The sequence below is a fragment of the Theropithecus gelada genome, chromosome 4 (assembly GCF_003255815.1).
Source record: "Theropithecus gelada isolate Dixy chromosome 4, Tgel_1.0, whole genome shotgun sequence".
NCBI classification, from domain to species: Eukaryota; Metazoa; Chordata; class Mammalia; order Primates; family Cercopithecidae; genus Theropithecus; species Theropithecus gelada.
Window position 1 is genome coordinate 38,254,032 of NC_037671.1, and position 13,889 is coordinate 38,267,920.

General features: G+C 45.3%; 1 protein-coding gene across 3 annotated transcripts in view; it reads right to left on the bottom strand.

Annotated features, from left to right (window-relative positions):
• The window catches only part of SLC26A8 (solute carrier family 26 member 8), an 81,467-nt gene that overhangs the window by 7,119 nt on the left and 60,459 nt on the right, over window positions 1-13,889 (bottom strand). For all 3 annotated transcript variants that reach the window (XM_025382646.1, XM_025382647.1, XM_025382648.1), the window contains 8 exons: window positions 12,201-12,296; window positions 10,677-10,783; window positions 10,527-10,596; window positions 9,392-9,484; window positions 9,125-9,256; window positions 4,164-4,532; window positions 1,320-1,374; window positions 1,035-1,219 (listed from right to left, as the gene is read on the bottom strand). In XM_025382646.1, the coding sequence (XP_025238431.1) occupies window positions 1,035-1,219; window positions 1,320-1,374; window positions 4,164-4,532; window positions 9,125-9,256; window positions 9,392-9,484; window positions 10,527-10,596; window positions 10,677-10,783; window positions 12,201-12,296 (1,107 nt within the window). The remainder of the gene's footprint in view (window positions 1-1,034; window positions 1,220-1,319; window positions 1,375-4,163; window positions 4,533-9,124; window positions 9,257-9,391; window positions 9,485-10,526; window positions 10,597-10,676; window positions 10,784-12,200; window positions 12,297-13,889) is intronic.

Here is a 13,889-nt window from a genome sequence, read left to right on the forward strand (position 1 = left end):
ATCTCATTTCATCAACTAGGCTTTGTTTAGTAATTTCTAGTCATTAGATGATATTAGATAATATTTTAGTGCCCATCTGTTTTAATTTCTTTTCTTTTTTTTTTTGGAAACCTTTAACCTACACAGGTACTGATTTGAAAATGCTGAAGTGGGCCCAGGTCTCAGTATGTTTTTATTTTTTCAGACAGTCTCACTCTGTCGCCCAGGCTGGAGTGCAATGGCACAATCTCGGCTCACTGCAACCTCCGCCTCCCGGGTTCAAGCAATTCTCCTGCCTTAACCTCCCAAACAGCTGGGACTATAGGCGCCTGCCACCGTGCCTGGCTAATTTTTGTAGTTCTAGCAGAGATGGGGTTTCACCTTGTTGGCTAAGATGGTCTTGAACTCCTGACCTCGTGATCCACCCACCTTGGCCTCCCATAGTGCTAGGATTACAGACGTGAGCCGCTGCACCCAGCCAGGTCTCAGTATTAATAAAAGACTGACAATTCAGACTTATATATTATTCTCCTTTGCATTTGATCAGGTTGAGTAAATCTCATATTACAATGTAAAGGTAATAAAGCTGAGGTGTTAGACAAGATTAGAGATCTGAATCTCTGCTAGTTCATTAGTTTAATTATTCATCTCAAGAGTGGGTGGGGTGGGGAGGAATTCTAAAGGTATAGCTAAGGGAGATATTTAAAATATTTAGCAACTGGTAATAGACACTAACCAAGAATGCTGTAGAAGGATCCTTGAGGTCTATGCTGGGTTGGGCAAACCCTCTCTTCAGTTAGGGAAATTTCTTGAATGGAACCCCGATGCCATGACAGTGGGGGCACTTGGCTGCTCAGATCCACTGCTATTTACCAAGTGGTAAGGGAGCATTTCCACATCTCAGATTCTGGTACAGCCATACTAAATAGCTTTCCTGGACATTATTCATCTATCTGATCAGGTATCCTGACTCCCAGCCCCCACCCACCTCCACCCATCCCCCCTGCCGACCTCAATCCCTTCCCCCAACCCCATGCTTTGTCTGTTTGTCCGACCTTCTCTGTTTCTGAGTAGGTTTCCCGTATCACTGTCTCAGATTCATCGATGCTTAATTCGGAGGAGTCTATAACCTTCCTTGACAAGGCGAACAGCACGGCGTCGTGAACGCTGAGGAACAGCTGGGTCTTGGTGATGCCAGCATCAAAAAAATCATTCCTCTCAAATGCCCTGACTATGGAAGCTACAAACCAAACCCAGAACACACACAATGTCAGATACGTGGGGAGCAGAGGGCCCAGGGTGCAAAATAGCCCTCTCATAGGGTGAAGAAGGATACTCACAGTGACACCCTGCAATGAGTATCAAAATGTTGGCATTTCGAAAGGCATTGCATATCTGCAGGGAGAGAGAAAATCAGTATAAGAAGGCTTTGTCTGAGCCGAGATCGTGCCACTGCACTCCATTTTTGAAGTTCACTTCAAAGCAAATCAATATCGACCTTAGTACTTAACACTGAGTAGACACCAACCCTGAGCACTAAGTTAAAGTGTCAAAAGAAACAAACTCTGCTTCTTTCACTACCAAGAGGAAACGAAGTCATTCTTGATCATATGGCAAATCACAAAGTCATTTGCCAAAGGGCCACAACAGACTCTAAATGACAAACGCTGGAAAAGGAAAGTCCCTTGAATTAGGAAGAAGTTTAATCTGAGTGGTTGTCTCCAATAAGAATGGATTGATGGGTAAGCCAGGCACGGTGGCTCATGCCTATAATCCCAACACTTTGGGAGGCCAAGACAAGTGGATCATGAGGTTAGGAGTTTGAGACCAGCCTGGCCAATATGGTGAAACCCTGTCTCTACTAAAAATACAAAAATTATCCGGGTGTGGTGGTGCGTGCCTGTAGTCCCAGCTACTCGGGAGACTGAGGCAGAAGAATCACTTGAACCGAGGAAGCGGAAATTGCAGTGAGCCGAGATCATGCCACTGCACTCCAGCCTAGGCAACAGAGTGAGATGCTGTCTCAAAAAAAAAAAAAAAAAAAGGAATGGACTGATGGATTTTTCTTAGGTTCCAGTTTTCAATTATAAAGTAAATAGAATGATTTCTTCCAATATGGTAGTATACATAATTACAAAGGAAATGAAGAAATCTGCATTTTTAGAGTGCAGAAGTACACCATGAATCTCTAAAGGCTGAAAGCTAAAGGTGTCTAACATTGTCTCCATGTTGGGGATGAACAGAAAGTCATCAACATGGGCCAGGTGTGGGTGGGTGCTGCCAAGGACCAGAACAGATGGTGCCTCTACAAAAGGAGGAGGAGCAAGGGAGACAATGGCACAACTATACCATGGAACAAAAAGAAAGTGTGACATAAAGTCAGATGCTTAAAGTTTCAATGCTGGACAGGCCACGTATGAGCTGTGAGCCTCAGGCTCTTAGGGGAAAGTATGGCCTGTCTCTCAAGGCAGTTGTGAAAATTACATGAGATAGTGTGTATACATGTGCCCAACTCGGTCTGGCACATAGTAGACAGCAACGTGGGTTGAATAAAATCTAAAGTAACAACTACAGCCTAAGACCAGAAGGGGAGAACATAGCCCAGTAGAATAATCTAAGATGGAAAAGCCCAAATAACAAGAGATTATCAAAGTATAATTGAATCAGAAAACGGAGTTGAAAAATAAAAGGATCTCATGCATGGAAAAGCTCTTAATCTCTTCCAAGCCTCTCATTTTGTAGATAAGGAAACCAAGACCCAGTTCAATCTAGTAACTTGCCTCAGGTCAGATGGACAGTGAGTCAAGACAAAGCAAACATACCAGACTGCAATCCAGAGTTCTTTCTGCTATGAAAAGCTTCCTTTTGCCCCAGACCAAAGAGAAGCTGGACTTACTTAAGAGGCAGTCGTATTCCCTTAGGAGTAAGAAAATATGACAAAATAGGATCTGAGGATAAAAGAGGGAAAACCATCCAAAGGCACAAATCTCAAAAGAAGCACTCAAACACCGTTAGTATTCAGGATGTTCAAACCTGTGCCATCACCAAGAGGGAGAGAGAGTGCTGTAAACTGAGATAAGCTGGCTAAAAAAGGAATATTATACTTACGAGGCATTAAACAATGACATCAGTATTGTTAGCTGTGCACCTAAACTGTCTACCATATAGGAGGGAGAGAAAAGAGAACTGTCAGAGAAACCCAAGAGTAGAAAAGAAGTCAGGACCAGGGGCACAGCTTTTGAAGGCAAAATCATCCCTGTCCTTTTCACCTGAAGATGTGTGGGTGTGGAAGGAAGTGGGGAAGACCCTGCAGGTACTGGACAGGCAGCCCCAAGTTTGAGGTGTCATTTCATCCCACCCTCTTCAAACTGGAGTACAACACAGCCCAGTGCCTTTTACAGTGCTGGCTCAGAGCAGCTGAACCGTGGAGAATTCCTGGTGAGCTGCTTTTTTTCTGAAGCATTCAGACCTACACCTTGAAGAGATTTGCAGCTGACTCCCAGGATGTTCTGGGAGTTACTAGGCGTGGCACAGATTGCTGTTTCAATGAAGTTCAGAGCGTCCTGTTTTTCATTTCTTGAGAAATAATAATGTCCTGTGCTTACCAAACCAATCGCAGCTCAGTACATCAGAATTGGTTCATTTTAGGCTGGGCGTGGTGGCTCACGCCTGTAATCCCAGAACTTTGGTAGGCCAAGGCGGGCAGATCACTTGAGGTTAGGAGTTTCAGACCAGCCTGGCCAACGTGGTGAAACCTCGTCTCTACCAAAAATACAAAAATTAGCAGGACGTGGTGACACATGCCTGTAGTTCCAGCTACTCAGGAGGCTGAGGCAGGAGAATCTCTTGAACCTGGGAAGCAGAGGTTGTAGTGAGCCGAGATTGCGCCACTACAGTCCAGCCTGGGCAACAGAGCAAGGCTCTGTCTCAAAAAAAAGAAAAGGAATTGGTTCATTCTATCTCAAAAAAAAAAAAAAAAAAAAAAAAAAAAAAAACAACCAGGAATTGGTTCATTCTATTTTTATTTTGATTGACCTTATACCGCCTTCAGTGTCCAAGATTCTGGTGGCCTAGCAGTCACATAACAGCTGATCAATGACTAACAGAATTCAATCAGGATCAGGATGGGGTTGGGATGGTAGGAGGGGGATCAGAGCTCCTGCCAAGGCCTCCCCAGTACTTACCTGTCTTAATACGACTAACCCCTGTGAATCCACATAGTGTACCATGGAGAAATCCAGGATGATGGTGTGGACACTGGGCAGTAGAGACGCATCTGAGTAAGGGATGAGTGATCTCCTTCCCCGGCTTTCTGCCACATCAGGCAGTCCTGGCGAGCTGTTTCTTGATGAGTTATTAGGAAGCCAAACTTTCTCCACCTCCTCATATTGTTGCCCTTGATTCTTCTGAGACATGGATGATACCGTGTATGGCACTTGGTCTTCAGATTCAGTTTGACTTGTGTTCACGCTCTCAAAATGTGAGCAGTGAATCAGGTTAACAGAGGATGCGTCGGGATCCAGTTTATTTTCAAATCGCTCTGTGTAAAGAATCTGGGACGACAGAGTTAAGGGAGGGCTGTGGTAAGACACCAACAAGGGCCGGAAGGACTTGCAACGATGCTATTTCTTGTCTCTGCCAGCTCATGTCCCTCTCTCATGAAACTTCTCCTGAGAGTAGGTACTGTACATTTTTTACTTGGATATCTGTCACTTCAAGCTCACAACTGAAGCCACCGCAGTCATCTTTCCTCATCTTCACCACCCACGACACCCCCCTCCCAACTTCTGATGTTCATCACTGTCCCAGTGAGTCAGACTTAAAACATCTTTGTTTTACCCCTTTACCTCATCCTTGGGTCCTAGTTAGTCTCCAGTGCCTACTAATACTTTGTGTGAAGTATTTTTTCCCCATCAGTCCCTCGTCTCAGCATCCCCTTCCTTTATCAGTGCAATAGTCTCCTTTCAGACTTCCTTAAGAAGACAAAAAGCACTTGAAGCCTGGGTGCGATGGCTCAAGCCTATAATTCTAGCACTTTGGAAGGTTGAAGCAGGTGGATCCCTTGAGCTCAGCAGTTCGAAACCACCCTGGGCAACACGGCAAAAACCTGTCTCTACAAAAAATACAAAAAAAAAAAAAAAAAAAAAAAAAAGCTGGGTGTGTTGGTGAGCCTGTAGTCCCACCTACTGGGGAGGCTGAGGTGGAAGGATTGCTTGAGCCTGGGAGGTGAAGGTTGCAGTGAGCCAAGATTGCACCAATGCACACTCCAGCCTGGGTGACAGAGTGAGACCCTGTTGCGCCCTGCCCCCCACCCCCCGCCAAAAAAAAAAAGAAAAAAAAGAAAGCTGGCACACGCCTATTGTCACAGGTACTTGGGAGGCTGAGGTGAGAGGATTGCTTGAGCCTGGGAGGTCGAGGCTGCAGTGAGCTGTGACCACACCACTACACTCCAGATTGAGCAACAGAGCAAGACCTTATCTCCAAAAAAAAAAAAAAATTACATGAGCAAGGCTGTCTTTACCACTGCATCAATCTCCTAAACGCCCAGACTGCCTGCTATAGCTTAAGGACAGTACCAAGGACCAGGAACACAATGATGTGCAGGATGAAAATGTAGACTCTGCATTCACAGGAACCAGACTCTACCTGGCAGTATGCACATGTTCATTAAAGGGGTAAGTAAGGCCAGGCATGGTGGCTCACACCTGTAATCCCAGAACTTTGGGAGGCCGAGGTGGGTGGATCATCTGAGGTCAGGAGTTCGAGACCAGCCTGACCAACATAGCGAAACCCCATCTCTACTAAAAATACAAAATTAGCCGGGCGTGGTGATGCATGCCTGTAATCCCAGCTACTTAGGAGGCTGAGGCAGGAGAATCGCTTGAACCCAGAAGGCAGAGGTCGCAGTGAGCTGAAATTGTGCCATTGCACTCCAGCTGGGCAACAAGAGTGACACTCCATCTCAACAACAACAAAAAAAAAAATGCTGGGGGGTGGGTGGGTGGCTCACGTCTGTAAGCCAAGCACTGTGGGAGGCCAAGGCAGGCAGATCACCTGAGGTTGGGGGTTCAAGACCAGCCTGACCAACATGGAGAAACCACATCTCTATTAAAAATACAAAATTAGGCCGGGCGCGGTGGCTCAAGCCTGTAATCCCAGCACTTTGGGAGGCCGAAACGGGTGGATCATGAGGTCTGGAGATCGAGACCATTCTGGCTAACACGGTGAAACCCCGTCTCTACTAAAAATACAAAAAACTAGCTGGGTGAGGTGGCGGGCGCCTGTAGTCCCAGCTATTCGGGAGGCTGAGGCAGGAGAACGGCGTGAACCCGGGAGGCGGAGCTTGCAGTGAGCTGAGATCCAGCCACTGCACTCCAGCCTGGGCGACAGAGCGAGACTCCGTCTCAAAAAAAAAAAAAAAAAAAAATTAGCCGGGTAGGGGTGGTGAATGCCTGTAATCCCAGCTACTTGGGAGGCTGAGGCAGGAAAATTGCTTGAACCCAGGAAGTGGAGTTTGTGGTGAGCCAAGGTTGCGCTGTCGCACTCCAGCCTGGGTAACAAGAGCAAAACTCCGTCTCACAAAAAAATGATAAGTAAGAATATATATGGACGAGAACTATAAGGCACATGGAATAATGAGAATTCCTTTGCTAAAGTGTTGTAATTCTGGGCGATGTTTCTATTTTTTTTTTTTTAATGTTATTCTAACAATGTTTCTTGTTAAATAAATTTTAAAAATTTAAAGCTAAAAACAATATGAGGTAGTATATATTGTATAGCAGAAAAGAAAAGAAAAGTGGTGTGGATAGATGCTAATGCTGCAGTTTGCAGTTCAAAGGAGAGAGCTGTTCCCAAGGTCACTGGGGCCAGGCATATGGGGAACAGGCCAGGGTTGGTTCAGTGGCAGGGAGATGGGAGCTCCTCTAGGCAGAGGGAATTCTCTGAGAGCCACTTTTTTTTGTTTGTTTGTTTTGTTTTTGAGACGGAGTTTCGCTCTTGTCGCCCAGGCTGGAGTGCAATGGCACAGATTCTGGCTCACTGAACTTCCGCCTCCTGGGTTCAAGCAATTCTCCTGCCTCAGCCTCCCGAGTAGCTGGGATTACAGGCACGGGCCACCACGCCCGGCTAATTTTGTATTTTTAGTAGAGACGGGGTTTCACCATGTTGGCCAGGCTAGTTTTGAACTCCTGACCTCAGGTGATCCGCCTGCCTTGGCCTCCCAAAGTTCTGGGATTATGGGCGTGAGCCACCATGCCCAGCTGTCTGAGATCCTTCTTTTCTCTCCTTCATCTACTCTACATTCTTTTTTTTTTTTTTTTTGAGACGGAGTCTTGCCTTGTCACCCAGGCTGGAGTGCAGCGGCGCGATCTCCGCTCACTGCAAGCTCCGCCGCCTCCCGGGTTCACGCCATTCTCCTGCCTCAGCCTCCGGAGTAGCTGGGACTATAGGCGCTCACCACTACACCCGGCTAATTTTTTGTATTCTTTAGTAGAGACAGGGTTTCACTGTGTTAGCCAGGATGGTCTCGACCTCCTGACCTTGTAATCTGCCCGCCTCGGCCTCCCAAAGTGCTGGGATTACAGGCGTAAGCCACCGTGCCCAGCCTACTCTACGTTATTATCTTTCTTACAATCCCCTCATGTCTTATCTTCCTGACCTTACTTCCCAGGCTAAGTCTGTTATCCTAAGAGCCCCACATTTATTTCTACCTTGGTGTCTGTCCAAGCCTGTCCATGGACTGGGAATCCTCTTTTTTTTTTTTCCTACCCAACATCAATCCAAAATTCTCTCATAAATTTCCCAGCATAGTCCGTTGCTACTATAAAGTTTTTCTGGCTTTTGTGCTTATGCCAATCTCCCCTTACTTGAAGTCTTAAGAGCTGTTAGAATCTAGCTGGGCGTGGTGACTCACACCTGTAATCCCAGCACTTTGGGAGGCCAAGGTGGGTGGATCACCTGAGGTCTGGAGCTCAAGACCAGCCTGACCAATATGGTGAAACCCCATCTCTACTAAAAATACAAAATTAGCCAGGCGTGGTGGCACATACCTGTAATCCCAGCTACTCAGGGCTGTTGGAATCTAAACATACAATTTAAAAGACAGCTATGTGATATATTGCATGATTCACTATGCTATTTTGTCAATTTTAAGATATATCACTATTATGGAAGAAAATAAACAAGCCAGGTGTGGTGGCTCACCTCTGTAATCCCAGCACTTTGGGAGGCTGAGGCGGGTGGATCGTCTGAGGTCAGGAGTTCGAGACTAGCTTGGCCAACATGGTGAAACCCCGTCTCAGTAGCTCAGTAGAACCTATGCTCCATTAGAATGTGTGGGAACAAGAGTGGATGCTTAGGGTTTTGCAAGCACCTGCGTGGCAGGTGGAGGCGTTTGTGTGTGTGTGTTGTGGGGGAGGATATAAATCTGTGTGTATAGAGAGAGCCGCCCCTCCAGAGCGCGCGCTATAGACTAGGTGATTGCCGAAATACCCAAAAGCTAGAAATGAGCAATCCTGCTCTGAGGGAAGGGACTGCTTATACCAAGTCCAGGTTGGAAATAACGAACACTCTGTAATTCTCATCAGTGAAAATAACCTTCAAATGCTGTAAAATTCCCTTCTGAAATAGCAGCCTGTGCTCATCCTCCCCGCTCCTTTCCCCCTATCTCCCATCATCATTTTCTTGGCCACAGGAAGACATCAGGAGACCCTGGCAGATCCTTGAGAAGTACAGCAACCTTGACCCTGCCCTAGTTGGAATCAGAAAACAATCTTTAAGTCACTTATTTTCAGAAATCTAAAGCTAGGCAGCTAAAAGCCAGGGAAATAGGTGCAACTATTTCAGTCTCAACAGGCAAACTGTATTCTGGTCACTGGTCATCCAGTAGAAGTCAGAACACTTCCCACCTACTTTCATGTGAAAACCTGAACCTCAAGGGGGATCTTTGTGCCTTTTTTTTTTTTTTTTTTCCAGTCAAGCTGCCAAGGTGAGAGGAACTTTCTATCTTAATTTCTGAATTCTCCATGGTCCATCTAAAAGTCAAAATCCCTTAGTGGTTTTGACTTTTTTTTTTTTTTAAGAAATGACTAGTGTACTTCTTTATAAAGTATGGAGAAAAATACAGGAAAGAAAAGGCATTTCTAACCCTGGGCAGTGGCTCCAGATCATCACAGTTGCAGAAGCACCTGCAAATCTTTTCTCCCTGTAGGCTGGTGTCACTTGAATTAAACAAGCTGAAAATTTCTTCTTCTTTAAGAGGCACCCTTACCATACCAACCTGAAAGACATGAGAGGTTTCATCCAGAGGGAGAATGGTGGAACAGAAGGTGAAAGAGTGGGAGAGGGATGCCAGTGCGGGGGGGGGGGGCGGATGGGCAGGTCAAGAAAGAAAGGTGGGCAGGAGGGCAGTTACCTCTTTTAACAGCTTATGCTTTAGGTAGTAAACATTTACAAATGTAATTGAGCTGCAGCACTGGAAGATTTTCACCCCAGGAATGGTGATGATCTGCAAGACAAAATGTGAAGTTGAGGGAAATTTCTCAGTTCTTTTATGGAGCAAGAATAATATATCCTTAGAAGCTCCTAGAGTCTGTATTCTTCTTTTTTATTTTTTATTTTGTTTTTTTGAGACAGAGTCTCACTGTGTCGCCCAGGCTGGAGTGCAATGGCGTGATCTTGGCTCACTGCAACTTCCACCTCTCGGGTTCAAGCAATTCTCCTGCCTCAGCCTCCTGAGTAGCTGGGATTACAGGCACCTGCCGTCACGCCCTGCTAATTTTTGCATTTTTAGTAGAGACGGGGTTTCACCATGTTAGCCACACTGGTCTCAAACGCCTGGCCTCCCAAAGTGCTGGAATTACAGGTATGAGCCAACGCACCCGGCCTGTATTCTTCTTTATTAGAGACAAGAACTAGAAAATTATTTCCTCCCATTTTCACCCTCTGCTTTTCCTGCTGTCTTCTTTCTCCCTCCATTTCCTTACTCCTTTCTTTTTCTTGGCCAAACTCTCCTTAAAGTACATTTACTAATAATCTTTAACTGGCTGCAATACTATAAGAATTTAGCTACTTAAGAGCCCATCTTGGCCGGGCGTGGTGAGTCATGTCTGTAATCCTAGCACTCTGGAAGGCTGAGGCAAGCAGATTGCCTGAGCTCAGGAGTCCAAGACCAGCTTGGGCAACATGGTGAAGCCCCATCTCTACTAAAATACAAAAAATTAGCGGGGTATGATGGGGCATGCCTGTAATCCCAGCTACTGGGGATGCTGAGGCAGGAGAATTTCTTGAACCTGGGAGGTGGAGGTTGCAGTGAACCGAGATTGAGCCACTACACTATCCAGCTTGGGTGACAGAGCAAGACTCTGTCTCCAAAAAAAAAACAAAACCAAAGGACCCATCTCTACCAGTGTACATCACATCCCCCTCCTTTGTAAATGTGTATCTGCAGTGCAGGAAACAATGGCAAGGGATTTTGTAGAAAAACTGAGCATGAGGTGGGGCCCACCCTATCCCTTAGGCAGAGAAATAGGACCGATTTGGATTCTTACCTCCCGATAATCATTGACGCTTCTATAAATGTTGGTGTTAGGTATTTGACCCAGGAGAAGAATCTTAGCTCTGAAAGGAAATGCACTTGCCTTTAGGTCAGAGTTGCCTTACCTTGCCTTGTTAACCTCCTATTACCTGAGGCAAAGTACCTGTGTGAACGAACACTGGTGATGAAGAAAGCAGAAACTACTGAGATAATTAGTCCAATGTCCAGTCCCAGGAAAATTGAAGATGAGAATGTCATCATCCAAAGAGCCTTATGGAAAAGGGAATGAGGGAAAAAGGAAGATCATGGAAACAAGTACAACTGAGAAAATGATCAGTCCTGTTTCTCAACTCACCTTTACCCTCTCCCTTACTACACCTGGGCTTTAGAGAAATATTCCATAGCCACATGAACTGGGGCCCTCAAGGATGCCTAGCAATTCTTTTATGCATCCCTGGTCGCCTCTGTCTTCAAATCTCTCTCAAAACTTCAATTTCCTCATGTGCAAAATAGTAATAATGTCTACCTTATAGGCTTTGTTGAGATTAGGAATACCATTTGCAAAACCAACTAGCATACTCACCAAATGGTAGCTGCTATTTTAAGACCTATAAGGATTGTTGCAAATCTTTACCATCCTTTTCAAGTCCCTACCCCAGCACCTTCTCCATTACTTCATCTACACAGAAGAAAAATAGGCTGAAATTCCCTTAAATATCTACTTTCCTCACCACCTGCCACTTGTCAGTATCTGTACTCAACGTTTCCTTATTCTCTTCCATCCTGTTTGAAGTGTTATGCCTCCTTCTGGAATAGCAGCTCTATCTGTGCAGTGTACACATCTCCTGTTAGCTCTCAGGGATCTGGCTCCAAAAGTTACCCCCTTTCATATTTCTCTGCCTCTCCTGGGTCCTCCTGTCATCACAGTCTATCCTCCACCTTTTATTTCTTGCCGTTTCCCCTTTCTGACCTCTGGTTTTGTGCTCCAGAGAGAAGCAGTGTGCTCCAGCAGTTATTCTGCCTGACAAGACACTTCCTTCTCTAATTGGGATTGGAGACTCATATCCTAAAATGTATTTACATTAACTGGATTAAAAATCATTCAAGGCTGGGCGCGGTGGCTCACGCCTGTAATCCCAGAACTTTGGGAGGCCGAGGCAGGCAGATCACAAGGTCCGGAGTTTGAGAACAGCCTGGTCAATATGGTGAAATCCCGTCTCTACTAAAAATACAAAAATTAACCAGGCGTGGTGGCAGGCGCCTGTAGTCCCAGCTACTCAGGAGGCTGAGGCAGGAGAATGGCATGAACCCGGGAGGTGGAGCTTGCAGTGAGCTGAGATTGCGCCACTGCACTCCAGCCTGGGCGACAGAGCGAGACTCCGTCTCAAAACAAAACAAAACAAGTCATTCAAATATGCAGTGAACGACAAATCCTTTTTGCTAGATTTGGATGTAACTGTAGCCACTTAATCCCTTTCATTTAATTTTGCATAGTTGGAATGAGGTCTTCGTGTTTTCTTGCACCAACAACCTTGACTCTCCTTTGTAAAGCAAAACTGGAGTACTAGGCATCAAAGAGCTGTTTGTGTTCTTTAGGTCCATGGCAGATCTCTTTTGTTTATTCTTTCTCCCTCTCTCCAACCTCCCTTCTGCCCTCCCCTTCCTCAACCAGGGCATCTACACTCACACAGTCATATTGGTCCTGCCTCCACAGACTGGGTAGGTTAGAAATGGTTTCAAGGTAGGGAACAACGTTGCTCAGAATAATACCAGCCAGCACAGCCTGAGGGGAAAAGATAAATCCTGGTTCATATTCCCTTTGGGGTGTAAAACTCATAAATCCCCACCATGGAATCACAAAAAGTTAGCCTTGCCACTTTGAGATATTTTACATTGATATTTTATATGAATACCATGTCTATGTTCCAACTCATTGTCCAATCAAATAAATTTTCTCTTTCTCTTTTCTCTTCCTTTTTGATACAGGGTCTCGCTCTTGCCCAGGCTGGAGTAGAGTGGCGTGCCATCATAGCTCACTGCAGCCTCAAACTCCTGGGCTCAAGACGTCCTCCCCACTCAACCTCCCAAGTAGCTGGGACTACAGGTGCATGCCATCACTCACGGCTAATTTTGTCTCTACATTTTTCTTTGCGCTCCTCCTTAATTTGCCAAAAACACAAGGCAAGTTCAGGCCAAGGTCAAGGCCTGACTGATTCAGCCAGGAAAGCTGACAATGGCCCCTTGTAGATTCAGATAGTTCATTACTCTCATAGACAGTGAGAGGAAGAGTAACTTGAGGAAAGTGAAAATCACCTCCTTAGCATTGAACAGGCCCCGCAGACAAAAACTTCTTATCTGAGCAATATAGAAGGGAGCAAAGACCACCTAATGACCATCCAACAGGCCATCCGGAGGCAAAACTCCTTATCTAGGAATTTAGAAGTAGTCAAACTTCCCTAATATCTAAAATTGGCATGTGATTCCAGGCCTCTTTCAACTTTTGTAAGTAACAAAAATTTCTATACATCTCTGGAATACTGTGCTGAAACTCGTTTTACAACCCTAAGCTCCCGCCTTAAGGTCCACAAATGCTCCTAAGGAAAACCCACCATAGCGCACTCAGTCCTCTTGCTGAGGTGCCTCACTGCATCCTTTTGCAGTGTTCTTCCCTTCTAATAAACTTTCCTTTTCCAAACCTATTTCAAATACTATTGTCAGTAAATTCTTTTTCCCAACCCACAAGTCAACCACTCGCAGGTGCCAGGGCTCTGACATCTCACCAGGCATAGCTAAAGGTTATGGTCATCTATCCCCTTCTGTTTCTGTGTTACTTTTGGTGTGTGGAACAAGACCCATGGGAGCTGGTGCCTTTGGCTACTTGGCCTTGCCTTGTCTGGTTTGCTTGACATATCTGTTACCTACATTATCTAGAAACCATTCTCAGATGGGATGATAAATTAAGAGAACTTACACTCACAGAAACTCTAAAACAATTCCAACTGGGCTTTTCTTCATGTTGAATCATAATATACTGTAATATATTTCAGTATATATTTCACTAATGAAATACCATTTTGTTTATCAAATTAAATGAGCAAATTTAAAATACTAATAGCCAAGTGTGGTGGCTCATGCCTGTAATCCCAGCACTTTGTGAGGCTGAGGCAGGAGGATCACTTGAGCCCAGGAGTTCGAGACCAGCCTGGGTGACATAGTGAGATGTCATCTCTACAAAAAAAAAAAAAAAAATTAAATTAACCAGGTGTGGTGGCATGCAACTATAGTCCCAGCTACTCGGGAGACTGAGGTGGGAGGATCACTTAAGCCTAGGAGATGGAGGTTGCAGTGAGCTGTGATCGTGCCACTGCACTCCAGC